Below are 25060 nucleotides of genomic sequence, written 5' to 3' on the forward strand. Positions count from 1 at the left end.
ACAAACCAGCAGATCTGACACAACGAGGACAAACAGAAACCAACTCACACTTTTCTTCCCAGGATTCAGGAGGTTCTGCAGGAACTTCCCTCCACCGGCTCCTCCCGCTCCACCTCCGTTCCCCGCTGACCCGTCCCTCCGGTTCCCTTTGTCCTCTCCTATCTTCAGCGTGGAGCAGGTCTGAGGCCTGAACAGCGACGCCAGGGACCCCCAGGACTGCAGGCCCCCGTCCCCTCCTCCGAGCCCCCAGTCGCCCTCCCCGTCGGGCCCCACCAGGTCCCAGAAGGTGCTGCCGGACGGCGTCTTGGCCTTCCCCTGGCCGTGGCTCTGTGTCCGCTCGGAGTGGAGGAAACGAGGTTTGACCTGCGCCACGGTCCGCTGGTAGCGCTCCACTGTTTGGGTCCAGAGGTCCAGGAGGGCCCCGCCTCCCAGCTCCATGGCTAAGGACCGTGCGTCCTGGAAGCGAGACGGGGGGATTGGAGGAAGGGACGCCAGTGGGCAGGTGGAAGAGGAGGCGGTGGGGGAGGAAGGGGTGGAGGAGACCGCGTCGCACCACTGGGTCGCCTGAATACGGGAAAGTACAGTTCAGTTAAATTAAATTCAGTTTCATTCTTTAAGTAGCAGCCAGATCTGAAACCTGGGAGTAGTGACCTGAACCTTCAGAGCCACATAAAGACAGTCTCAAAGTCAGCCTTCTATCACCTGAAGAACATTTCCAGGATTAGAGGACTAATGTCTCAGCCAGATCGAGAGAAACTCATCCATGAATTTATCTTTAGTTTCATTGTTTACTGCAACAGCGTCTTCACAGGTCTGACTAAAAAATGTCAACCCTCCAGCTGCAGCTGATCCAGAATGCTGCTGCTCAGGTTCTCACTGAAACCAGGAAGATAGAGCACATCACCCCAGTTCTAAGTCCCTCCACTGGCTCCCTGTAGCTCAGGGAATAGACTTTAAAATACTGATGTTAGTTTCTAAATCACTGAACGGCTTAGCACCACAATACATTAAAGATCTGCTGTTGTTGTATGAACCTTCCAGACCCCTCAGGTCTTCTGGTTCTGGTTCTGCTCTGCATCCCCAGAACCAGAACCAAACATGGAGAAGCAGCATTCTGCTCCTATCTGGAGCAAACTTCCAGAAAATTACAAAACAACTGAAACACCGAGTGCCTTTAAATCTCAAATAAAAACCCAGCAGTTTAGAGTTGCCCTCGAACCATAGCAAATGAAACACTGACCAACACATTTGGTGCGTATGATTTTGGTGATGGCACTCATCAAAATGTAATGTTTGTTCGACTGTTGACTGTGTGGTGTATTTTTTGAAACTTTGTCATTTTTAAAACTGGAATGATTGATTAATCGAAAGCAGGGTTAGACAAGGGGAAGACGTTGATGCGTCGTCCTGCGCCGTGTTACCTCTGTCAGCGTGGACAGCAGCCTCTGGGTGTTGTCCAGGGTGGTCCAGCAGTCGGACAGACAGTGGGACATGTCTCTCAGCTTCTCCCTCACGGGGGGTAGACGGATCTGGATGTCGCTGAGGCCGGCCCAGTTCAGCTCGCACCAGCCCTCCAGATCGCTGAGCACCGACAGAGTGTCGCTGTGCAGCTCCTGAGGCAGGCCAGGAAGAGCTTTAGGTTCAGTTCAGTTCAATTCAGCTCAACTAAATTAGAGTCAGTTTTATTTTTAAATCCAGATCAGTTTAATTTAACTCAGTTCAAGTCACTTCAGTTCAATTTCATTTGATTTCGTTTAATTCCCTTGAGATCAGTTTAATCCAGTTCCGATCATTTCAATTAAATTGCATTAAATTCCATTCGGTTTAATTGTTTTGAATTCAGTTCAATTGAGTTCAGTACAATTCAATTGAATTAATTCAATTCAATTCTACATTGATAACAGATTCTTTATTATTAATTTGGTCATCTTTCAAACCCTTGTCAAGGACTGGTTATTTTGTTAAGACACAAATCAGTCAAAACATCATGACCGTTAGAATTAAATGGATTGGTGAGCATCCTTAGACGTCTGCTTTTGGGCTGTTAGCAATAAATCCCATAAAGCCTTGTGGCTTTTTCATCTCTGGATTAGACTTCCCACAGACAGATGCCCTCATATCAGCAGACTGGATCTCATTCCCACTATGAACTCTTATAACGTCCGATGATATTTGTTTACTTTCTTTTTTTCTTTGTTTTGTGTGAAACTGCTGCCATTGTGCTAATAAAAGTGCTTTTTTGGGGGGGTATTTTTGTGTCACTCACGTTGGCCGTTTCTCTGAACGTTCTGAACTTCTGCTGCTTCAGCGACAGCCTGCTGAGAGACAGGGGAGGGTCCTTGTATTCCTCCAGCTGGGACTGCACTTGCTCAATCTCCTTGTCACACTGTGGGTCGAAGGTCGACAGAGACAGGAAGGGAGGGTTAGCGGTGAAGGGGGCATGAGTCACTGTACGCAACACGAAGTCACAGGAGAAGACGGCCGAAGAGAGGAAATGAAGATGAGGAAATCTGAGGCTGTTGCTACTGGTGTTGTTTTGTCTGGCTGTGATGTTGACAGGAAGTGAGAAAAAAAACTTGAGAAGAAGAAGTGAGTCTAGGAGTTTCCACCGAGTCCATTTTGAGCGCAAAAGAGGGAAGTAACAACAAGGATGAACAGCAGTATGAATCCACTTTAAGTACATGTGGCAGGACAAATGTTTTCCGATCCTGATCATTGCCTATGTGTAATTCCTCTAAATTCTCATCTCCCTTCATTGCTCAGTGTGACGATTTCTCCCACTGGCTTGGATCCCTCCGGCAGAATTTAAGCCAGTCCAATCAGTGAACAGAAGAAGAAGTTGTGGCATTGATTTTCTGCGCCATTTTAGAATTGTAGACTGCCTATAGTTTTAGCAATGGCAACAGAGGAAGTCATATGTTCACTTTCTCCGCTGCCATTAGCCACGCTACCAAATATTGAAGAAACATTTGGCTCGGCATTTCTTTATTCGCACTGGGGGATGGTTATTTACAGCGCAGGCAATTTCCGATTTCTGAGAGACATGTCATGGCCTAACATTAGCAATTGGGCCAAACGTTAGCAATCGGGTAAACTTTAAAACCTTAACAGAGTTCATGCCTCCAGCTAGCAGTTTGTTGAGGAACCAGACCCTCTGTACGAAGCAAAGCACAGAACCAGAGGCTGGTTTTTACCAGGCCAACGCTAACTGTTCAAATGATTGTTTTGGATCAACCTTTTTAAAAATAAAAAAACGTTAAATAAGTAAAACACACACACCTTTTCCAGTTTGTCCACCATTCCCGCCAGTCGTCCCAGTGCTTCCAGGTCACGTCCTCGCCGGTTGGAAACCTGGACGAGCCGATGGAGGGCATCCTCCACGCCGTCGTAGAGTTGCGAAGTGGCATTGAGAGCAGCCCTGTACAAGACCAGAATGTTCTGTTTCTGTTTTTCATTCCAAAAATCAAGGCTATTTCCAGCTGGTTTGCATTTCTGTCGCAACTTTTCTAAGTTTTACCAGAGAGTGGTGCTTAAACCCAACTTAGCTCAACCAAACAATACTTCAGCCATACAGGAGCCATTCATGTCATTTAAGACCAAACGAGTCACACAGGTGGCCCAATTACAGCGGTTGTGTCTGTCATGACCTTGTCGTAATCGACAAAGTCTTGTTGTTTCGTCTAATTATCAGCCTGATTAAAAATCTTAACCCTGAGCGGAGCGTTTTAACAGAGAAAGCAAACTGCAGCAGGTAGGAGCATTTGGCTTCTGTGACTGAAAAAGAAAACATGACACATTCAGGCAACTGTTTTCGAACCGGTGATTCTGAACAACATGTTTCAGCTTCTGTATCCACAACAAACTAGAAGACTGTGTGCTTTGATGTGAACATAGATTTGTTTTCTCTGACTGCTCTTTTTGTGACTCCTAAATGTTTCAAATTTTCATTCAGACTTTAATACCAGACCAGGACATCTTGGTCTGGTAAGAACACACAAAAGAGTTTTCAGTTGATTATTTAATCTTTTAGAGAGAAAAACTATTTGAACCAACGCTCTGAGTCTTTACCATCACTGTAGAGTGATGGTAAACACTCCATCACTCCAACTCTTCCTTGCAGAATTGCTTTTTTTTTAACCACATCTGAGAGCTTTGTTTATTTAAGGTCACACCACAACACCTCAATTGGACTTAAGTCTGGACTTTGACTAGGCAATTCCAAAACCTTGATTCTGTTGTTGAAGCCAGTCATCCGGTCGACCTCCTGGAGCATTTTCGGGAAAGTTTGCCAATGTTTGTTGATGTCTCCATTTGCGTATAGCTCTCGCTACAATTTGTAGTCCTGAAGCCTCAGAAACAGCTTTGGAACAGTCTGATCCATATCTGTTCTTGAATTTCTTTAGATTCAACGTGATGTGCTACTTTTAATTAAGCTCATTTTAAACCTACTTAATGCTGTTAGCGAGGTTCTTTTTAAGTGACTTCTTGATTCTACAGGCGTGGAAGGAATTAGGCCTGTTTTGGACTAAAGAAATCAAACTTGTGGTTAATCACATTAATTCATGATTTTACAGTAGAGGGTAAATACTGTTTTAGGTTGGTTTTGAAACATTTAGGTTTCAAAAAAAGAAGAAACATACAAGAGGGAGCGTAGTTTTTTACATCCCTGCAGTCGTACTAATGGCATATACAACCAGTTTCAGTTTGAAGAACTTCCCTATAATCTCTTGTTATATGAACGGTACAAACTGTATGTGGGTGGGGGTAGAGGGTGTTGCGGCTGAACCACTAACTACTTTCAGAATGTCGTAGGAGGATACATCATCAGCTGAGTCGCAATGCCAACGCTAAGAAACAAAGCTCAGTTTGTTATCTGCCTGGTTTGCAATGCGTAGTCTGTAATGACATATGGGCAAAGACTTGACAAGATGTAGAGATAGCCCAAGAACTGGGTGCCATGTCTGATAAGAGCGACAAAAACCTGCAGTACGTACCCAAAACAAAAAGGCTAAATGTTCTGTTGGCAAAAAATGAACAAACCATGCGCCTCAAGTAAAAGTATTCACACCCTAGTCATGAAGCAACTAAAAAGTTCATCGGGTTGTATGGGATTATGTCATATACTGTATATACAGAATTGTAAAGTGGAAGGAATACGATACATTTTCAAAACAAATGACTTGTGGCATGCATTTATGTTCTGTCAACTGCAGACAGTAGTTTGTTGAAGCACTTTTTACCATAATTGCAGCTGCATTCTTCTTTGTTCAATAGCTCAAGTCTAGCCAGACTGAATGAATAGTTTCTGCGAACATCCGTTTTCAAGACTTATGCTTCTGCTTTGATGTAAAGTGTTCCAATGAAACTGGTGGGTTTTTTTGTTGTTATTAATGTTTTTTCCAGGATATCCTTGTATTTATCTCCATTCATCTCTCCGTTATCTTCCCCACTCTTGTAGAAGAAAAGCATTGTGATGGTTCACACATCCGTCTGAACTACAGACGAATGTGTGAACATTTCAGTATTGGTTTCCTTCCACTTCACTGTTTTTCCATATTTTGTCTTATGTTTATCACACAAAATTCCAATGAAACAGAGTAAAATTTGTGGTGTTGCATAACAAAAATGATTTAATATGAAGCTCTAGGTGAATTCAGGTGTGTGGTACCTGCAGTCAGGTGACCTCTGCACCAGTCCGGACGAACAGTTAGTCAGTCCTGCTAGCCAGGCTCCGCCCCTCTGTTGCAGTTCAGTTAAGCGTTGGTCAGCCAGTACACTCGCCATGAGCTGCCTGTGTTTGTCAATGCTCTGAGGAACAGCCTGGAAGAGATCATTGTTTCAACATTTCCAGACCTCTTTCCGACAAAGGACACAAAGCATGTGATGATATAGTGACTGCAGTCAACCTTGATGTCACTCGGCATCTCCTCCGACTCCAGGGACCGCAGGGCTTCTCCGAGCAGAGAGAGGGCGCTCTCACAACGCTCCGTCAGTTTCTCCAACCTCTGTTGGGAGGGGAAATGAGTAAAGCAAAAGTGAAGGTTTGGTTGAAGCTTTCCTTCTCCTGCCGTTGGCTCGCCTTCTTCACTTTTGTGTGTTCATCGGCTTCACATAAAGTGGAGGGGTGAAAACTACAAGCAATGTTTTTGGGGAAACTATCCCACCGGATTTAATCAGGAATGTACGGAAGAGGATTAGGGCCACCAAAAATAAATAAAATAGAGATTCTGACTTTAAACTCGGAATTTTGATACTCTGCCAATCTATGTCAAAATCCATATAAATAACAATATATTTTAGGTGTATGTCAGTTGTGTTGTCATTATATGGAAAATAATCACTAAACTGATTAAAATCAGAATTCTGAGAAAAAAAGTCAGAATTCTTTTTTTTCAGTGGCCCTAATCCTCTTCTGTAGAAATGGAACAAATGTCACCAATACAAAGCGAAGCAGGATTTTTACCAGTCTGAATGCCAGCCAGTCTGAGTGACTGTGACTGAAGTCTCCATCCAGCTGCTTAGGGAGCTGCTGACTGTCTACATATTGCTGAAGGACTCCTGTACCGCGCACTACGTGGGTCTGAGGAGAGAACGTAAAGATGCAATAAAACATTAGCGCCAGGACAGGGTGAGAAAGTCTGGCAAACAATATCCCAAGCGGCAAAAAACGAGGTGAAAATCCAGGAGAACTCTTCTCTCCTAACAGTTTTAACATCATTTGGGCGGGATTTTCCTTTAACAACCAAAGGCTTGGTACTGCCAAGCCGTAATACAAACCACATGTCACAAAGAAATTTGCTCTGCAAGTGTGCATGAAAAAACATGTGAGCTGACAGATGCAAGTACTGGCTTGATTGGTAGAGGAACTTGCGATGGGTAAATGTGCAGAATGCACCCCGAGGCTGAAGCACAAAGTGAATTTATTCCAAGGCAAATGGAGTCCAACATTATAATGTCTAACTAGAAGAAATCAGAATCGAAAGTGATTATAGTTATGTTAAAGAGATAGTTATGTGTTTTTGGGGGGTTTTTTTGGAAACGGGGTTCTGTTCATTAGTTACAAGGAAGCAGTAGCTTATGTGCAGCTAACAGCTGTCTGAATAAGTTTAATGTGGTGAAATAACAGAAATAAATTTGAATGTATGAGGTAATAACTGCTGGGTTCAGATTAAATAAAAGTAGTTTTCTGGTAGGTTAGGTAGGCTTACACATCCATGTAAAATGTTACTGCCAGATGGTGAAAACAGGGCAAAATCACTGAAATACACTAAAAACCCGAGGCGGTACGGATTACATCTTGTTGTTGTTGTTTTGTCGGACTTGCCTGGCTTACTTAGCTATTGTTTATATTCATAAAAATCCAACTGTATTAAAATAAGAACATTGTTAGCAAAACATACATTTATTTAAAAAAAAAAAAGAAACAGAAAGTTGTCGCCCCTGAAACTCAGTTCTCTGGGCTTCCGTCCCAGTGAGGCCTTTTTAAAGTGTGGCCCGGCCCATAATGCATCACGTTTCATATAAAACATTATTTGTAAGAGGCCATGGGCCTCCAAGTCTATGGAAAACGCTTTTCAAAATTAAACTTGCATGAACAGCAACCATGATTGATGTAAAAATTGGCCATTTGCTCAACTTTAAAGTAAGAACTACTCACTGATTTTTCAGGGAGTTTAAACTACTGTCTGGTGCAGGTAATATTGTGACATTTAGAAGTACAGTTAATTTAAATTTGTATTTTCTTTTAAAGTTACTCTTAGGATGAGAAATGTAGTTAGTAATAGTTCCCTTCCCTGGAGTAGAAAGACATCATGTTGAAGTGAGATTGCAGAAAACTCAACAAGTCCTCTGAATTTTGGAACACTAGCAGCTAGTAAGCCGGACTCACATTTACATGAGTTTAGCCATTTTAAAATACTCTAAAAGTGTTCACATTTGTGTGAAACAGCGATATATTTCTAGATATTGTCACCTCTGTCCCATCTAAAGCTAAGGAAAGGGACTCCTGCTGCTCCTCCACCAGGACCAACACGGATCCTAGACCGCCAGGAACCAAGACCTGGAACACACACAGAAAACACACGTGTTTGTCTGTAAGATAATTAAAGCACACAAACAAAAAAAATAAATAAATTGGCACATTTGTCTTAACAACTATTTTGTTTTCCCTTCGCCTCACCTGGAACCGTTTAAGAGCAGAAAGGCAAAGACTGGATGGTTGGGAGCATCTGCTGTCTATTAGCACAGTTAGTCCCTTTTCTTTGGCTTCAGGCCTGATGAGGGATGATAAACAAAGGGGAATGTAGGATTAGGACAGTTTTTTAAAGAAAACGTGTGTTTTCAAAGAGTCACAGTGGTCAGAAAAGTTTGTAAATCGCAAAGTATTGTTTTAATACGAGGTGTGAAAAGCTCGTCAAGTCAAAGAAGTAGCTGTTAGAACACCAATGGCCTCTTTCACAAACAGTCCTCATCGTAAACACGCAAAGACAAGGCCCAAATCACAAATCGAGCTCTTGATATCCTGCACACCTGTGAGCTTTAACCCTCTTAAGAGACGGGGTCATTAAGACCCCACGAATTTTTTAGTCCGTGCGCAGTCCAGCAGGGGTTGCACTGACCTCGTGTGCTTTTATGATGGTTTTTTCTGCGTGGTTTCCGAAATTAACGGTCTCATGCGTCAACCCTTCCTACTTCCACGCTGTCCAACCGTGATATTTAACGCAATCCTCCTGAGCTTTGCGCTAAGACTGTGGAAGGGCTAAGCGTAGAACCAAAGGCATGTTCCATGTCACGCATTGGACATGCTAGGCTATTTTTGTTAGACATATTGATTTGTAAGGTGCTAAACTCATTGACTTTGTTTGAGGTCATCCACTAGAGAAACTCTCTTTTGCTAAAGTAAAGTGAGATGTTCTGTGTCGACTGGCTACTAAGACTAACTATAATCGTTACACAACATATTCAAGTCTTAATCCCGAAAAAAAAAATCTGCATGGGTGGGTTGACTTTAACCCCCTCGCCATCTTGTACCAATCGTAAAACACACTCAAACATAAGAAGGTGCTTGAAGAGCTTCACCGAATTGGATATAAATACATAAGCTCATGAAGTGCAGGTCGGTGGAAGCAAGCTTGAGTAAAGTTACCTGGATCCATTCTTAGGTATTGCTCTTACTTTTACCATGGACAAGTTTAGGTGAGTGGCTACTTTATTATAGCCATTTCCTAAACTATGAAAATAAACACAAATCTGCTTTAATTCAAAATCTTCTCTCGTTTTTCCCCATTTTGAAGAGTGGCTAAGAGAAATGTTGGTAATTAAAAGATCCTGTGTAACACTTTATTTGACGGGTTGTGAATAAGACCGTCATAAACATGACATAACACCTGTCATGAACGTGAGTAAGTCTTCATGAATATTTATGACTGTTTAAAAATGATGTAGCTTTATGTTCTTAAAGCTAAAGTTTAATCAGTCATACTTTTATAACAAATTTATGTCCGCTCATGATTTCTTGGTTAATGTCAAGTTGTCATAACAAAGACATTTTGAATAATGTCATCTTTGTATTAAAAGTGTCATGATTTACCGAATGACACTTTATGACAACAGTCATAAATATTTATGAAGACTTACTCATGTTCATGACAAGGTGTTATGTCATGTTTATGATGGTGTTCATGACAGAATTATTCACAACCCGTCAAACAAGGTGTTACCAGTTCCTCAACACTCTACCTTTAAAAACTAAAAAACATGCATGGGTTTCAAATATTTTTTACTGCAGACGTTGTGTGACGAACGCTTAGGGTGACCTTATCCTATTACAATCATAGATTATTTTGGGGCTTTTTACATCTTTACCAGCATTGTCAGCAGAGGTGGAGTGTGTTGTTGCTGTTGTTATACAGAGAAACATGCTGAAATAAGAAGAACATGTGCCAGAATCAGAACAATATTTAGTGGACACACACACACGAGCTCACCGAGTGATCCGGTGGTAACAGGAAAGAACCCGCGCCACCTCCTCCGAGCAGAACCCCTCCTCAGTCGCGCCTGCATCTGTGAAAACCAGAGCTCGCCCCAATCTGTCCACTGTACCTGTAGAGATGAGGTGTCTGTAATTACAGGTAAACTGCCACCCTGTCTCTGTATGACAGGCTCGTTTGGGACAAATGCAGAATAAACATGAAGGACAGAATAAAAGGAGGTCACCTGTCAGCTGCAGCTTCCCTGACTGAAGTAATTCTGTATCCAGTTCCCTTAAAAGCGCCGGCTCTTTAGAGGTAACACCATTTATCTGGTCAGAACATGTCTCCGGTGATCCAGCCTCCACAGTCAAGTGGTTTAATGAAGACGTGCTTGACTGACCATTGCACACAGGCGACGATCCATCTTCTGTCTCAGCTGGAAGATGGAAAAAACAGAAATGGCACTACCATAGCAACACCTGGGGGACTAAGAAAAATCAAATATTACTGCGGCTGAATAGGTTTTCCCACCCACTTCCATTGCCTTTCCTTGTGTTTTCCTTCCCTTTAGTGTCAGTTGTGGGCACTCCATCAGGTTTGTCAATCTTTTCTGTTTCCTCTGCCTTCTTTTCCTCTGGGATTAGCAGCTTTGTAGTTGCAGAGTGGGCTGTGGGACTTGGCAGAGGACTTTTACCCTGTAGTTTTGTGCCTTTTTGGTTTTTGCCACCAGACCTAGCCTTTCCTTTGGCGCCCTTTCCCTTCCGTTTCCTCCTAAACACAAAGCACAGGAAGATCTTACTGAGGTTACAGTAGAGGGGACAGAGTATCATTTTTTCATTAGTTGGAGGTTTCTTTGTGCTGTCCAATTCAGTGTAATACACATGTGTACAAATAAGGAAAGTATGTAATTTATCATAAGAAAAATGTAACATTTCCATACCGTGGAGCTCTGAATCCGGCTGTTTTAACTTCTTTTCCTCTGGGGCACACTCTGTCCTCTGTCTGCCCTTCAGTTCTTTCATCTGGAATCTTCGGCTTCGATGAGTCCCTTGTCTTAGACTGAACGTTGGATGTATCTTTGCTTTCAGAGACTCCAGTAAATAGCCTCTCTGGTGCGTCCGATGTTGGCGTAACAGCATCGCTGTCTCCACTCAGTGGTTTTTCTGCATCCTCAAACACAGAGTCTGAATGTGAGCCATGATCCGATTGACCCTCAACATCATGGCCACTTTTATGGCTTATGTCGTAGATTTCGTTTGCTATTAAGTTGTCACTTCTCTGGGAGTCTTTATTTTGGTGTCCATCTCGGGACGGTTGTGGGAACCCGTTGCTGTCTCTTTCCTTGCCCACACCAGGTCTCCTTTCTTTTAATGGAACATCAAAATAAGGGCTGCGGCTTTCCAAGCTATTTTTGTCTCTGCTTGTTTTACCTCCTTCATCTGAATCATGAGCAGAGGAGGAGTAAGACTGTCTTTCTCTGGTAGATCCTGAAACCGCTGTTGGAGGCTTTGGCGGTAGCAAGTCATCCTTTGGATTTGCCTCCTTCTCTTTGGTACTATAGGCACCCCGAAAGCTTCCCGATCTTTCAGGTTTTGCATAACCCCAAGCTTTTCCTTTGCGAAGTTTGATGGCCTTACCTCTCCTGCATAAGGGCAAAGTTCTGGTCTTACAAATCCCATGCATCTCCAAATACCTCTGCTTGGTATCAACGCCTCCATCAGGTCCTCCTCTGGGTTCCAAAAGCTCCACATAATCCCCATCCATCTGAGGCTGCCTCGCAGTCCGCCCAAGGCCGTCTTCGCTGCGCCGCCGTCTGATGGCAGGGTCAGAGTCCATGCAGTTTGGTGGTAGACTGTCGTCGTCTTCATCATCCCAGGACCAGGAGTCCATGTCTCCTGAGGAGGAGCCACCCCACCCTCCGAGGCTGCTGCCCCCCTCACTGGAAAGGCGGTTGGAACCCAGGCCAAGCTCCTCAGAAGGGTCATGGAGGAATTTTGGGTAGACTATTTCCTTCCATGGCACTCGTACCACACCATCGCATGTACTGACCAGACAGGTGTCGAGTCCCCCTCCAACTATGCAAAAGATGGCAAAGGATGGAGTTCAAACAAAAGTTTCATTTAAAAACAGTACCTCTAGTTTACAGTTATGCTAAGAAGCAACTTAATCTGATTCTATATTTTTAGATTCCCGGAGGTAAAAGAAAGGAGCTGGAGAAATGTAAATATTACTTCAGATAAACTGAACATAACTTAGTTTACACATAGAATCTAAATTACAAGCCTGACTAATTTATTCCAAACAAACTTTAACACTGATTGACTGTTTTGGTTGGTTGTTTGGTTTATTAATAGGTCATAAACTGTCACAACACACAGTCGTTTTTTTATTGTTAAGGCTTCTCTTACAAAGGCTCTTCTGTTATTTCAAGGCCTGTTAGACTATGATAAATGTTGAAGTGTTTTGGCTGCTATAGGTTGCAAAATTTCTCTTTCAGGAAGTTCACAGTCACTTCAAACAAAGCCAAAGGGATAAGTGTTTTCCAATTCTTGGCTCAATGGATGCATGTCCACTTAAGATGGAGAACGATTGTGACCTAGATAATAACTGGCTTCCATGCTATTGCCTGAATGATCAGGCTCAGTTCTGCAGACTCACTTATACAATTATCATTTGTGTCATGGCTTATTAAGTATAATTTTGTGAGCACAATCTCCAAAACTGCTCAACTCGCAGATGCGTTGCCTTGAAAAAGATTTTCTGTTCTCTTTAAAAGAAAAAGCATACCTACATTTTGAAATGTTGACTATCGACAAAATGCAAAACTCTGCATTTAACGATCTCAAAAGATGAAAATCAAGAGGAAAAATAGCTTTGTAGCTGAGTGTTGCTTCCCCTTTTAATTACCCACTTCAGTCAGACAGATACGACCAATAGAGAAAGTTCACCTTCTCTCTTGTGACCCCGTTCTTTGTTGATACTGTGGAGCCACTCGGAGGTAAACACCAGGGGATGCTGTGACTCGGGCACCAAGATTTCTTGCACGGTGCGACCCCCGGGTGCCAGACATTTTAGGGCCAGTCGTGGGCAGCGAGTAGAAAAGGGCACCACCTGAAGGTAGAAGTCATTACTGCGCAGGAGCCTCCAGTCCAAGGTGGAGAGCTGAACAACCACTTTCTCTCCAAGGCAGAGGGGCCAGCCGGAGTGAAGGAACAAGCATCCCAAATACTGCGACTGGGAGATAATAGAGTATATAGATTAGCGAGAGACAAAAAAACATTATTTACAAAATGTACATTTTGTGAACCAAGTCTTTAATTTGAACATCATCAGGGTCATTTATTCATTAATACAGTCTGTAAGTCTGAAACATAAAGGTTATTTTCACAAACATTCTCGGAAGTTATGACAACTTGATAACTTACGAATTTTACCGGGTAAAATGTCACCAATTTTTACCAAATTTTACCCGGTGCTTTTCAGGAAAGTTATCAGTGAGGTCTGGATTGACAGCCAGTTAGTTCCAGAAACTTCTAAGTACTGGGAAAATACCAAATTTAAAATGACATTATAAAACAGCCTGAATATACCCAGTAAGTTCCAGAATGGTATTCATTAAGTTTTGGGAACCCCGTAATAATACTTTAAAACGTTTGAGGGAAGTATTTAAAATTTTCCAGAAAAGTTATAAGTATGGTAAATAAAAGTTTCAATTTCCAGGAAAGTAACCTGTAACTTTCAGGAAAAATATCAGAAAAGAACCCAGTTATGTCTGGAAAGTACAGGTAAAGCTCAGAGACAAAACCTAATAAGTTCCATGAACGTTCTGGAAAATACAAGTTCAGTTCAGAAAAAACACCTTTTAATTTCGTAGGAAAGTAGCACATATTTGGTCATGTATTTGTATGAAGACATACGAGTCTTCACACAAAGAGGTCATGTCTTACTTTAAGTTCCAGAACAGCACCCAGTGAGATCTAGTAAAGTACCTGGTAGGTTTCTGGAAAGTTTAAGGAAATATCAATTATGTTCCAGAAAACTACATTTCAGGAAAGTATCCAGAAGTTCCAGAAAAGTACCTGGGAAAGTTTTGGTTTACCAAATACCAGACACCATAGTTTACCAGACACCATAGTTTACCAGATACCAGAATGTATCTGGTAAGATTAAAGAAAGTTCTGGAAAGTAACCTCTAAATACCAGATTGATACAAGCTGTTTTATCCCTCTCTCTTAACTGCCACAATCTTAGACCCCCATCTCATGAGAGACAGGGGCGAGTTTCTATCTGCTGTGCTTCATCTTAGCCACTCTGACAAACTGAATTACTAGAACCTATCCTGCACTGGACACTAGAAGGGTTGATCAACTGGCCTAATGTTTGTACCAAAGACAAACATATGACTCATGTGACCTTTCCAATTTGTACTGCTTTTATGAATTGAGACAATGGGGAGGACTGTGGAGAACTGTGAGTCAGACAACAAGCTACAGGTGACCAACTCAACACAAAGTACCCTGGTTCACAGGAGGAAAATACGAGTAGACAAAGCAGTATGAGAGAAGAACATTTGTTTAATTCAATTAGGGTAAAAAAAAGACTCTTTACCTGGAAAGACTTTAAGAATTTGGGCAAGGAATGGAGGCCTGCGGAGGCCTTCCACTGCTATTATTGGATTGATCTATTACAGTAATGCTCCCTAATGAAAGCATTAACTCTAGCTCAATGAATGCTGTGTCAGATGTAGATCTCAGCTCGTGAAGCCTGAACTCAGCTTTGCTATTCTCAGTCACGTCTAAAACACTGACCCGGTGCTGCTCCCTTCCCTGCAGACACGCGAGACGTGATCACATTAAATTCTTTCTTCCACCTCTCCTCCATGTTTCCTACTTTTACCTCGCTGCCCTTTATTTAATTTCTTTCCCTCATGCCTTTCTTTTCTCTCTTTCTGAGTCTTTTCTCCAGCTCAGGGCAAGCTTCAGGCAAGTAGAAGGCTAATGTATTTCAGAGTTGGGCATTAGCGTAATAAACGAGTCCACATTCTGAAACTTTCTGTGTCCTACGGTCCTCTCCTCTCCACCCACATTTCCCTCAATGTACGCCTGTGTCTGCGCCTTCTCCACCCCCTGCCTCCAGCTCCCACTTTACAAGATTTCTCAATCACCCCACTATGGTCTGCAAAATACATCTTCCCCCATTTTTTTTTTCAACCACTCAACACAGGCGCAGTGAATGAAGGTCATGTTCATTCTCTCCATTCTCTCGTCCAAAGTCCCACCGCCGCTCTGCGAGTTCCTCCTTCTCTCACAGCAGTAACCCAATCACATATGGAAGGAATTATTGTCATGACTCAGAGTCTGACTCCCGTCCCAGGCAACTCCACTCAGCGACAATGAAAACATCATTCGCTCACAGCCCCTGCATGCGGACGTGTATATTACCGAGAGTCTAGAGAGGAAAACTCTACGGAGAAATGCGAGAAAGCTGAGGCGCAAACCCTTGAACTGGAGCCCATCAGTTGTTTCGCCTTCGAGTGTCACGCAAAGTAAAATGATAGAGCTGCTAAGTTTAAGCGCCAGAGTTTTGCTTGAGCATGTACATTTGTTTGGCTAGTGCAATCCTGAATTTGCTCGATTTAGACAAATTTCGCAAATGGTTGTCTCTACCACACCGTTTTACTTTTAGGGTTAAGGTTAGGGTTAAATGCTAGGGGTCAATTAAAGTGTTGAATTAAAACGCAAGATATCACACTTATGCTTTATTTTTCTGCGTGTTGATCATTTCTATCTTTTCCGTGTGAAACATCTCAATCGGCGAATTTAATCAATTTTCTTACAGTCTTGTCCTCACATAAAAAAAATTCTTCAAAAGTTCTCATCATTCTTGCAAAATCACAAAACATGATCCAAATTTATAGTAACTAACACAGGCCTGTATGTGACGCTGTACTGCAGTCAATTAAATAGAAATAAAACCAAAGAAGAAGGTAATCTGTTTTGGTTTTCTACAGGAAAATTTAGGTATAGATTCTCCTGTATTGGAACACAATGGTTTGTGTTCCAAAAAGTATTGTTACCGGGCTTTCATTTGGTTTGTTGCATTTGTTTGGATGCAAATTTGGGATGGTAAAAAAATTGTTTGTCTAGTGACGTGGTCGAGCATGTGTTAGCCTGAAAATACTTGCAAACGGAATGTCAACGGCTAATGCTTATAATTGCTTTTAGAGGTTTTTCAGGCTTAGGAAGTGTACTTTGTCTGAAATTACTACAAATAATACATTTCTCTATAGGCCTACAGACTGGATTCAAACTTGAATAAGCAAGAAATGTGTTTGAAATATTTACGGTGCACAGGCCTTCACTTTAGAACTCCATAACGACCTGAAGTTCACATTAGAAGTTAACAGAAGAAGAAAAAAAACCCAATAAGGCATCGTCCTTCAGAATTTGAGTAGACGTGACTCCGATCTCAGCTTACATGAACTTGACCTTATGTTAATCCTCAGGAAGAAAACAGAAATCTCGACTTGGATGTGCCTACGCCGACTTTAAATACTCCATTTATTTCTCTAAACTCCGCTGAACGACCCTGCGACCTCTATAAAGTTTAAGACTCGATTTGCTTTGACGACTCGAGCCTCGGCTTGGACCGACTGGTCAATCGCCTTTCCCCGGGGGCATGAGCGTAAACATCGCCGGAGGACAACTTTCACCAAAGGATTCAAGAAGCTGACACATTTCCCACAGCAGACGTCTTGCATGTGACAGCAGATTCTGCTTCTGATTATGCGGCGCTGTGGGTGTTCTCGCTATGCAGCGTGCTTGCACTCTGGAACTCACACAGGCATGCTGCTGGAGTTTGTGCAGGAGATGCTTGGCAGGTACGAAATAGTCCAGGAGGTAGCGCAGGCTGTCGTGTTGATAGGTTGACTCCAGGACCGAGAAGACCTGCAGAAACAATGGAGGATCAGAAAAGAAATAGGCAAAAAAGAAAAGAAAATACTAAGGTTAAAAACTAGGTGCGAGTATTTGGTATTATTTGGTCCATATTTGTTTTAATGTTATAACCACAAACTGTGAAAAACCAAAAGTACAATTACGTAAAAGGATGCTTTTTTTTAAAAAAGCATCCTTTTTTAGCATCCTGTGCAGCCTTCTGGTAAAAACATTTTTCACCAGAAGGCTGCACAGTGGCGCAGTTGGTAGCACTGTTGCCTTGCAGCAAGAAGGTCCTGGGTTCGATTCCCGGCCGGGGTCTTACTGCATGGAGTTTGCATGTTCTCCCTGTGCATGCGTGGGTTCTCTCCGGGTACTCCGGCTTCCTCCCACAGTCCAAAAACATGAAGGTCCTGAATTCGATTCCCGGCCGGGGTCTTACTGCATGGAGTTTGCATGTTCTCCCTGTGCATGCGTGGGTTCTCTCCGGGTACTCCGGCTTCCTCCCACAGTCCAAAAACATGACTGTCAGGTTAATTGGTCTCTCTACTCTCTCTCTCTAAATTCTCCCTAGGTGTGTGTGAATGGTTGTTTGTCCTGTCTGTCTCTGTGTTGCCCTGCGACAGATTGGCGACCTGTCCAGGGTGACCCCGCCTCTCGCCCGGGACGTAGCTGGAGATAGACACCAGCAACCCTCCCGACCCCATTAGGGACAAAGGGTGAACAGAAAATGGATGGATGGATTTTTCACCAGTACAAATATAAAAAGCATGCTGTGCGTTTGCATTCAGCCTCCTGGGGCACAAATAGATTGTAAAACTACCCGTAATTACATTTGCAGGTCTTTCAGAGTATGTCTCTACCAGCTTTGCTCATCTAGAGACCAAACTGCTTTTACCGTCTGCCTTTGCTAAATAGCTCTAGTCCAGTTAGACGCGATGGAAAGCGTCTGGGAACATCAATTTTCAAATATTGCTTCTTATTCTCATATGGGTTTAGGAATGAACATTGACTGGGCCCCTCTAACACATGCGCATGGTTAGTACTACACCTCTTTTCAAAGTTTACGTCCTCTAAATGTAAACCTTTCTGGTTTTCTTAAACAAATCCTGTACCCATATGGGCTGAAAAGGCCATTTAGGAAGGAAGAGGCCATCAATCCACAAGCAACATCACAAATGGCATCATGGGGAAAGAATATTGAAGCAACATCTCAAAACGTCGCCCATGAAACCAAAGCTTGGGCACAAATGGGTCTTCCCTTTGGGCAATGACTCTAGGCATACCACCAGGTTGGCTACGAAGTAGCTACAAAGGTAATGTTTGCAAATGGCACATCACAGAGCCCTGACTTTAGTTCCATTTACAATAACATTTGTGGGCAAAACTTTAAGGAAGGAGTTATATGAGATGGGTAGCTCACAAACTAACTCTGCCACAGCAGCTCCGTCAGAAGGAATAGGCTAAACTTCAAGCAACCCTTTGAGAGGTACGTGTGGAAAACGTGTAACCTAGGTCATTCAGCAGTTCTGCCTTTTGGTTAAATCTGGGTGGTATGCACTTTTGGAAACTTGTATCCTTGAAATAAATGCACAACGAATGCTTTTCATTTTACCTGAGAGAGGAGGGGTGGCGCCGTGCTCTCGAACGGCGGATAAAGCGACGAGAGCGCCCCCTGCACGCAGTCCTCCATTGCCTCCGAACCCTAAGGGACACAGAGACGGTGAGGAAAGGGTTAATAATCCCAAAGCGGACCACTTGATTGCGCGCTCGCGTCTGGGTTCGCGTGGTGTTGGAACAGCCGGCTCGTCTCCCTTGTTGCTGACACCCACACATATTAATATACACAGATACGCCGCTTTCAGCTTCCTGCCGTAAGGTCTGGGGAGTGTCAAACATTTCCTCCGCCGGCCAGTGACCTCCCCTCCCTCCTGCCCTGAGTCCAAAACAAAGCGTAAACTCTCCCGACAGATGCAGACGCGCGCGCATCTGAGAACACAGCTCCGGCGAAGCGCGAGGACCTCCTCGATGTTTATTTTTCTGCTTGTGCTGTCGGCATGGCAACCTGTAACTTTTTTCTTCTCCCTTCTTCCTCCCCTCACATTTTCCCTTAGACATTCAGTCTGTTTCTCTCCCTGTTCTCCTAGGCTGCCCCCCCCTCCGATGTCCAAATCACCCTCCCCTCCAGCCCAATGTGCGGCGCTGAACCTCGCCTCGACTGAATGTCATCTGACAACAATTACGCCTGGATTCTCCATACACTGGGCCGAACAATTACGGCGAACGAGAGGGGATATAGATCGAAAGCGGTCGTAAAAGACGAAACAAAGAGAGCAGGGTCTGTGGAAAAAGAGACGAGCGAGTGAGAGACGGCCAGGACTGAATGAGCTGGAAGCGGTGTGTGTGTGTGTGTGTGAGGGGGGCGGGGGGGTTATTTTATGGCAGAGGAACCGGGTTCAGGAGCAGGAATAATTATTCTCAGGGTTGTGTTTTGTGTACATAGTCGAAACGCGGTTCGCCACGCTGGAGGGCAGAATGAGCTATATAAACAGGAAAGTATTTGAAACTGGTCGGAGTATTGTAATGTGGCGCTACCTCTTGTCCAACTTTTGACAGGCAGGTATTGAGAAAACAAGAGCCGAGAGTTCAGGTTCAAACAAATGTCACGTGCAGTTTCCAGTTGTGTCTGAACAGAAATCCTAAGCTCAGGATGAAGGCGCTGGAGAAAAGTTTGAAATTTCCATTTACTGCCGATTATTAGCTACGTACCGGCTTGTGTGGAAAGCAAATGGCAGCAATCGACAGCCGGACCGGTGCTGGGCTCCAGGGTAGCTCATCGTTAAACGTACGTGAGTGTTGGTGGACAACAGGGATTGGTTTTCCAGATGCAAATACGATTATTACTTTGGGTCCTGGTGAACAAAACTTCAGCAAACTCATGTGTGAAACTAGACACGTCACTCCGCCACTTAAAAAAAAAAAATATATATATATATATATTTTTGTAAATCTTCATGATAGTGATCTAAAAAGCATACAGATTAAAGTTTTTGTTACATTATGGCCACAAATTTCATTGCATTTTATTGGGATTTTTTTTATTACTTTTAGCTTTTTGGGGTCAGATTGGATGGAAAGCTTCAGTGAACGCAATCGCAGTCTGACTCATCAACAGGCCATTGAATAAATAAAAAATATTCAAAGGAAAATACTTTGCCATGGCCTACAGTCAAAATCCAGGTGTAAACATAATTTAAATTCTGCCCCTTTAGAAACCTTAAGAGAAATGAATGTCTGCCGACATTAATCAACTGGAGCGACAGAAAGAAAAACGGGCCACAATTTCTTCACAGCAATGTTGGCGACTAATAGTTTTTCTCAAGAATTTTCCCTTGACATTTTTTTTGGCCCCTAGCCGTTACCTTGCATTCCTTTTCCGAACAAATTTGAGTTGTTAGCTTTCACACGGCTGTGCACACGAGTTACTACCAATGTTTAGACTCAAAAATGTAACTTGTCTGTTTATATCCGACGGTTGCGATAATTTAGAGGGAATAAGATTGATTATTCGAGGCAATGAGGCGTATCATAGAGTATATGCAACAATATGTCACCAATGTAAATATTAAAGCCTCTTGTCATTCATTGTCAAAGCTACTCAAGAACTCAATTTGCTAACAGACATGAAAAGATCCTCAAGTAAAACCTGGTAAAAAATCTACTCAAATAAAGACTTGTTGCAGTTTTCAAGCTATTAGTACCATCAAAGCAATCACCAAAAAAAGTTGACTGTACAGTTAGTGTCGCCAGCATCGCCATCTTTAATACTTTTGTGTGGACTGCCTTGCAAACGTATTCATATCCTTTCATAAGAAAGAAGTGAAAGGAAAAAGAACTTCCTCATAAAAATCTGGAAACTATGATGTTCTTTTTGCGTTGAGCCCCTGTGAGTCAGCGCTTTGTAGAAGCACCTTTCCTCGCCGCTGGCGCTTCAGATCTTTTGGGTTATGTCTTAACCGTCTTTGTACTTCTAAAAACTGAAATTGTTACCCAGTCCGCTTTATGAAATAGCATGAGATCGGTCAGAATGGGGAAGCAGCGTCTGCGAAAGTCAAGCCTCGAAAAGCCAAAGTCTTAAAGTTGTCGTTCCAGCCAACTTCTCGCAGACGAAATGTGGAGCAAGCCAGTGAAATATTTGCTTTTACAAGCTCTCACCTCCTCAACCTTGGCGATGGGGAAACTGGTTATGTTGGATTAATATTATTTCGGTATGGACGGAACCGTGAATACCGTGTCCGCGCTTGTAAACGTCAACCTGACGGGAAACATTTTATCGCCTTGTCCCGTTCCTCTCCGCCGCTGTTATTTGTAGTGTGTGTGTGTGTGTGCGTGTGGGGGTGGGTGTGTGTGTGTGTGTGTGCTGCAAAGTGCTCCTACAATTACAAGTTTGCAAAAAAGAATAAGAAGAAAGCTTGAAAAAGCTGTTTTTCCTCAGGATTCCATTTTTTATGAGACTGAAAGCGGTTTAAAACCAGCGTTGGAAGAAATCCGCTGAAGCGTCAAATAAACTGGATGTAAGGGATGAAGATAGCTGGCAGAACATCAAACCTGCGAGTCAAAGTGAGTTGGAGAAGTTTAAAAAAAGAAGCAAAAGCGGCCGCAGACTCGCAAAAAAAAAAAAAGAAAAAAAGATTGAGAGAAGCAGACAAATTTTCAGCGAGTGAGAGCGCAGACAGAAAGAAAAGAGGAAGGAGGCTGACCAGCGGGAGAGATCGATGGGAAACGAGAGCAGCGGTAACCATGATGGAAACCAGATGTACCAGAAGGACACGAGGAAGAGCAGCGGAGCTGAGAGGACTTTGCAAAATGTGGAGCTGATAGATGGAGGACGACGAGATTAGAGGGCGATTTGGAGGGGGGGAAAAATGGAGAAGAAAAAGCGGGAAAAACAGACAAAGGGAAATGAGGACGACGAAAACTAAAGCAGTCGAGCCTGACAAAAGCTCTCCTAAATGAGCTTTTGTAATCTAACCTAACCTATAGTGGGTCTTGCAGCCAGACTGCTTGAGGTTACTAAAAGGCACGGCCAAGTGAAATCCAGCTGGGATAATAATACTGCCTTGGTTTCGTCTGTAGAACACAAACCATATGGAGTTGGAGATGATTGTAATGGTTTGGACCAGGAGCCGCTCTTCGTTTGGTGAATGTTTTTGAGTTGGCGAAGTTGAACCTCATGTAGTTTGATCGATGCTGCATTCTTGCAATTTTGGTTCACCGGGCACAGCTTGTTTATGGTGCTGGGAGGTCACACGTTTTGAACTTTGACCCGAGCTGAACCTTGTGGGAACAGACAGTTTCTGTTGACCACAGCTTGAAGGCAGTTATGGTGCGGCTATAGCTAGAGAGATAAGCGGCTTCTCTACTTGTGCCCAATTAGTTAATTGCTCACATTTGGTATCTTTATTATTATTATTATTATTATTAAAAATCCACCTTCTGGAATTAATGAACTGTATCTTTATACAGTTTTAACCAGTTTAGCATGGAGGCTTTTAACTGCCAAAGCGTGCACACATATTCAGGAGCGTTCTCTCGTTTAATTGAGAAACTTTCTTGTGAAAACGAGAAAACCTTCTCATTATAACGAGATGCTAAATTGTTTTTTATTTTGACGAAATGAATTTTATGTCTCGTTATAATGAGAAACCTTTACTTGGCTACGCCTCTCTTATGACAAGTCATGACTATGACTTGCGTAAAAAGACACATGACTCTCCTTCTTGCCTTGTTTCCTCTAGAAAACATCTAAAAAAGAGCAGCAGGTGTTGCTGTTTTACTGTTGCGTTAGGTTTCTTTTTTAAAACGTAGATATTTTTGGTTTTAATGCGATACAAACCTCGGTATGACAAGTATTGCAAATCTGGTTAAATGAGAATGTTTTCTCATTGTGACATGAAAGCGATTCAAATTTCTAAGCCAAAAATTGTAATTACTACATAAAAAAGATACAGCAATTTTTTTTTCTCACGGTCTAGTGTTAAATTTCCTGTTTTTTGTCAGTTAGACTGGCCAAAATTGTTTCAGTATGCTAAATACCAGAATAATAGAATTTTTTTTTAGTTTAATGTCAGAAAATCTCCACATATTTAATTAAAATCAGTATTATTTTAAAACTCTGACTTCTTCAAACATTTTGGGTATCCTTCCACAATAGCTTGCTAAAGTCAGCCATTCCTCTGGACAAAATTACTGTATCTTTAAGTTTGAAGTCACTAGTTTACACACAATTCTTCTTTTTTAGCTTCGCTCAACATTTCTGTTGGATTTAATGTCAAAACATTGTCAACTTTTTTGAGACAGTATCTTTTTTTCACTAGCTGGAACAAACATAGCATAGCGAAGGCTAACATCTAGCATGGTCAAATAAGTAATAATGTTAGATTATATTTTTGTACTAAAGTACTAAATGTGTACATGAATATGAGAAGATTTTTAATTTATAGGTATTGGTTTTGGTGTAGGAATGCATAAAGGTGTGCATATCTATAATTTATGGGTAAATATACATACATGTATGTAAAGCTTAATAATTCTAGGACGCCAAAGAAGGGAAAGGTTTTAACACAAGAAACAACATACATGTGTTGTTATAACAACAACACATATATGTGTAGGTGTACATGTTTGGATACGATATTTGCCACCACTCCAAAACATTGACTCTATTGTCCTGAAACTACTGCCTTCCCACTTTGGGATGCTAGCAGCTCCAAATATAACACCAGTCATTGTGGTCAAATGCTTTCGCTTCAGACCAGACCACAGGAAATGTCTACCAAAAAAAAAAAATATTATTATTAGTTTACAATTGCAAGATGTAATCAGATGGCTTCTTCCTCACTGCGTGGCCTTCCAGCTCATGTCAGGACAGAATCCGTCTCACTGTGGACAATGAAACTCTTCGCCAGCGTTACAGCGTCTTTAGAAGAAACAGAACCCGTCTCCTTCCTGAACAGAATGGTGGTCGGATATTCCCGTAACGTTTATGTCTTCAAGCATCTGATTTTTTTCTTTAAGATCTCCTGATGCTCCTGATGATGTCACACACGGAAGGGCGTTTCCTTCTAGTACGTCCACAGATTTGCCCTCTTTTAACTTGCTGTGAATTACCTCACCACATCTTGATTTAGCTTAAATAATCTCAGGAACTCAGAAAGCCCTGAAATCATCGTCCGAGCTATTCCAAAACGACTTCTAAGCGTTCTTGGCCTCAGCATTCAAATTTAGTTTCGAATATGGAATACAAGCTAAAAACGCCGTATTTTAGAGCCGAAGAACAGTATAGTTGTTTACACCCTAATAAGCGATTAAAAGAGAAAGTTTAAATATTACTCCAGCTACAAAGTTCTTAATTGTCTACATGATATGTGCAGCTGCCAGGATATGAACCGATTCCCAGCATTTTGTGTTTTGTGACACAAATTGTTATGACTCTCTGCTAAATATCTTTTTCTCCTATCAACACAGTCTCACAGGCACAAAGGCGTTGTTTTCCCCTCGGATGCTTCCCACTTGTTGATTTCTTTTGAACGTCACTCTATTCCCATGTGCATTTTCTCTTTTTTCCTCCAACTAAATCCCCCCCCACCCCCCCCCCCCCCCCTCCCTTTTTGCTCTAATTTGCCGATCCTCTACAAACTCCCGGGGGAATCATCTGTTTTTAGCGTTTTACATGCTCCATTTTTTTTCTCCAAACTGCTATCTTTGTCGGTTGTTTGGCTGTGAGGAGATAAGTCATGTGGAAGCATTGGTTTATCGGGGCATTTCCGCCCGTTAATAACGAGGCGAAAAGCAAACGGCGAGCTCCAAAAGGATATCAACAGGCGAAACTTGATCAAATAATCCGCAACGATGACGTTTCCGTCACTGTTGACTGTTTCGCTGCGTTGAGAAGATAAAGGATGATGAAGAGCTGGAATAGATGTGGAAAAGATTGGGATTGCTGAGCAGGAACGAACCCGTCCTCGCTACGCCGCATGCACTGCGTTCTGGACAATTGCAGGAAACTCAACGCTAGCGCGAGATTCCTGTGACTGACAACACTGATTGTGATCGCGTCTGGTTTGTTATCTGTGGCCAGAGCTGTTTGCATTA

At 42.5% G+C, this 25060-nt stretch overlaps 1 protein-coding gene across 4 annotated transcripts in view; it reads right to left on the reverse strand.

Annotated features, from left to right (window-relative positions):
* Positions 1 to 25060, reverse strand: part of arhgef40 (Rho guanine nucleotide exchange factor (GEF) 40) — a 48712-nt gene that overhangs the window by 20606 nt on the left and 3046 nt on the right. For all 4 annotated transcript variants that reach the window (XM_032582776.1, XM_032582779.1, XM_032582778.1 and 1 more), the window contains 16 exons: positions 18522 to 18611; positions 16811 to 16918; positions 12920 to 13205; positions 10912 to 12046; positions 10507 to 10742; positions 10216 to 10407; positions 9987 to 10101; positions 8180 to 8273; positions 7973 to 8059; positions 6464 to 6580; positions 5907 to 6005; positions 5669 to 5820; positions 3280 to 3418; positions 2267 to 2386; positions 1422 to 1613; positions 49 to 564 (listed from right to left, as the gene is read on the reverse strand). In XM_032582776.1, the coding sequence (XP_032438667.1) occupies positions 49 to 564; positions 1422 to 1613; positions 2267 to 2386; positions 3280 to 3418; positions 5669 to 5820; positions 5907 to 6005; positions 6464 to 6580; positions 7973 to 8059; positions 8180 to 8273; positions 9987 to 10101; positions 10216 to 10407; positions 10507 to 10742; positions 10912 to 12046; positions 12920 to 13205; positions 16811 to 16918; positions 18522 to 18611 (3678 nt within the window). The remainder of the gene's footprint in view (positions 1 to 48; positions 565 to 1421; positions 1614 to 2266; positions 2387 to 3279; positions 3419 to 5668; positions 5821 to 5906; positions 6006 to 6463; positions 6581 to 7972; positions 8060 to 8179; positions 8274 to 9986; positions 10102 to 10215; positions 10408 to 10506; positions 10743 to 10911; positions 12047 to 12919; positions 13206 to 16810; positions 16919 to 18521; positions 18612 to 25060) is intronic.

Source organism: Xiphophorus hellerii, chromosome 14 (assembly GCF_003331165.1).
Source record: "Xiphophorus hellerii strain 12219 chromosome 14, Xiphophorus_hellerii-4.1, whole genome shotgun sequence".
NCBI lineage: Eukaryota > Metazoa > Chordata > Actinopteri > Cyprinodontiformes > Poeciliidae > Xiphophorus > Xiphophorus hellerii.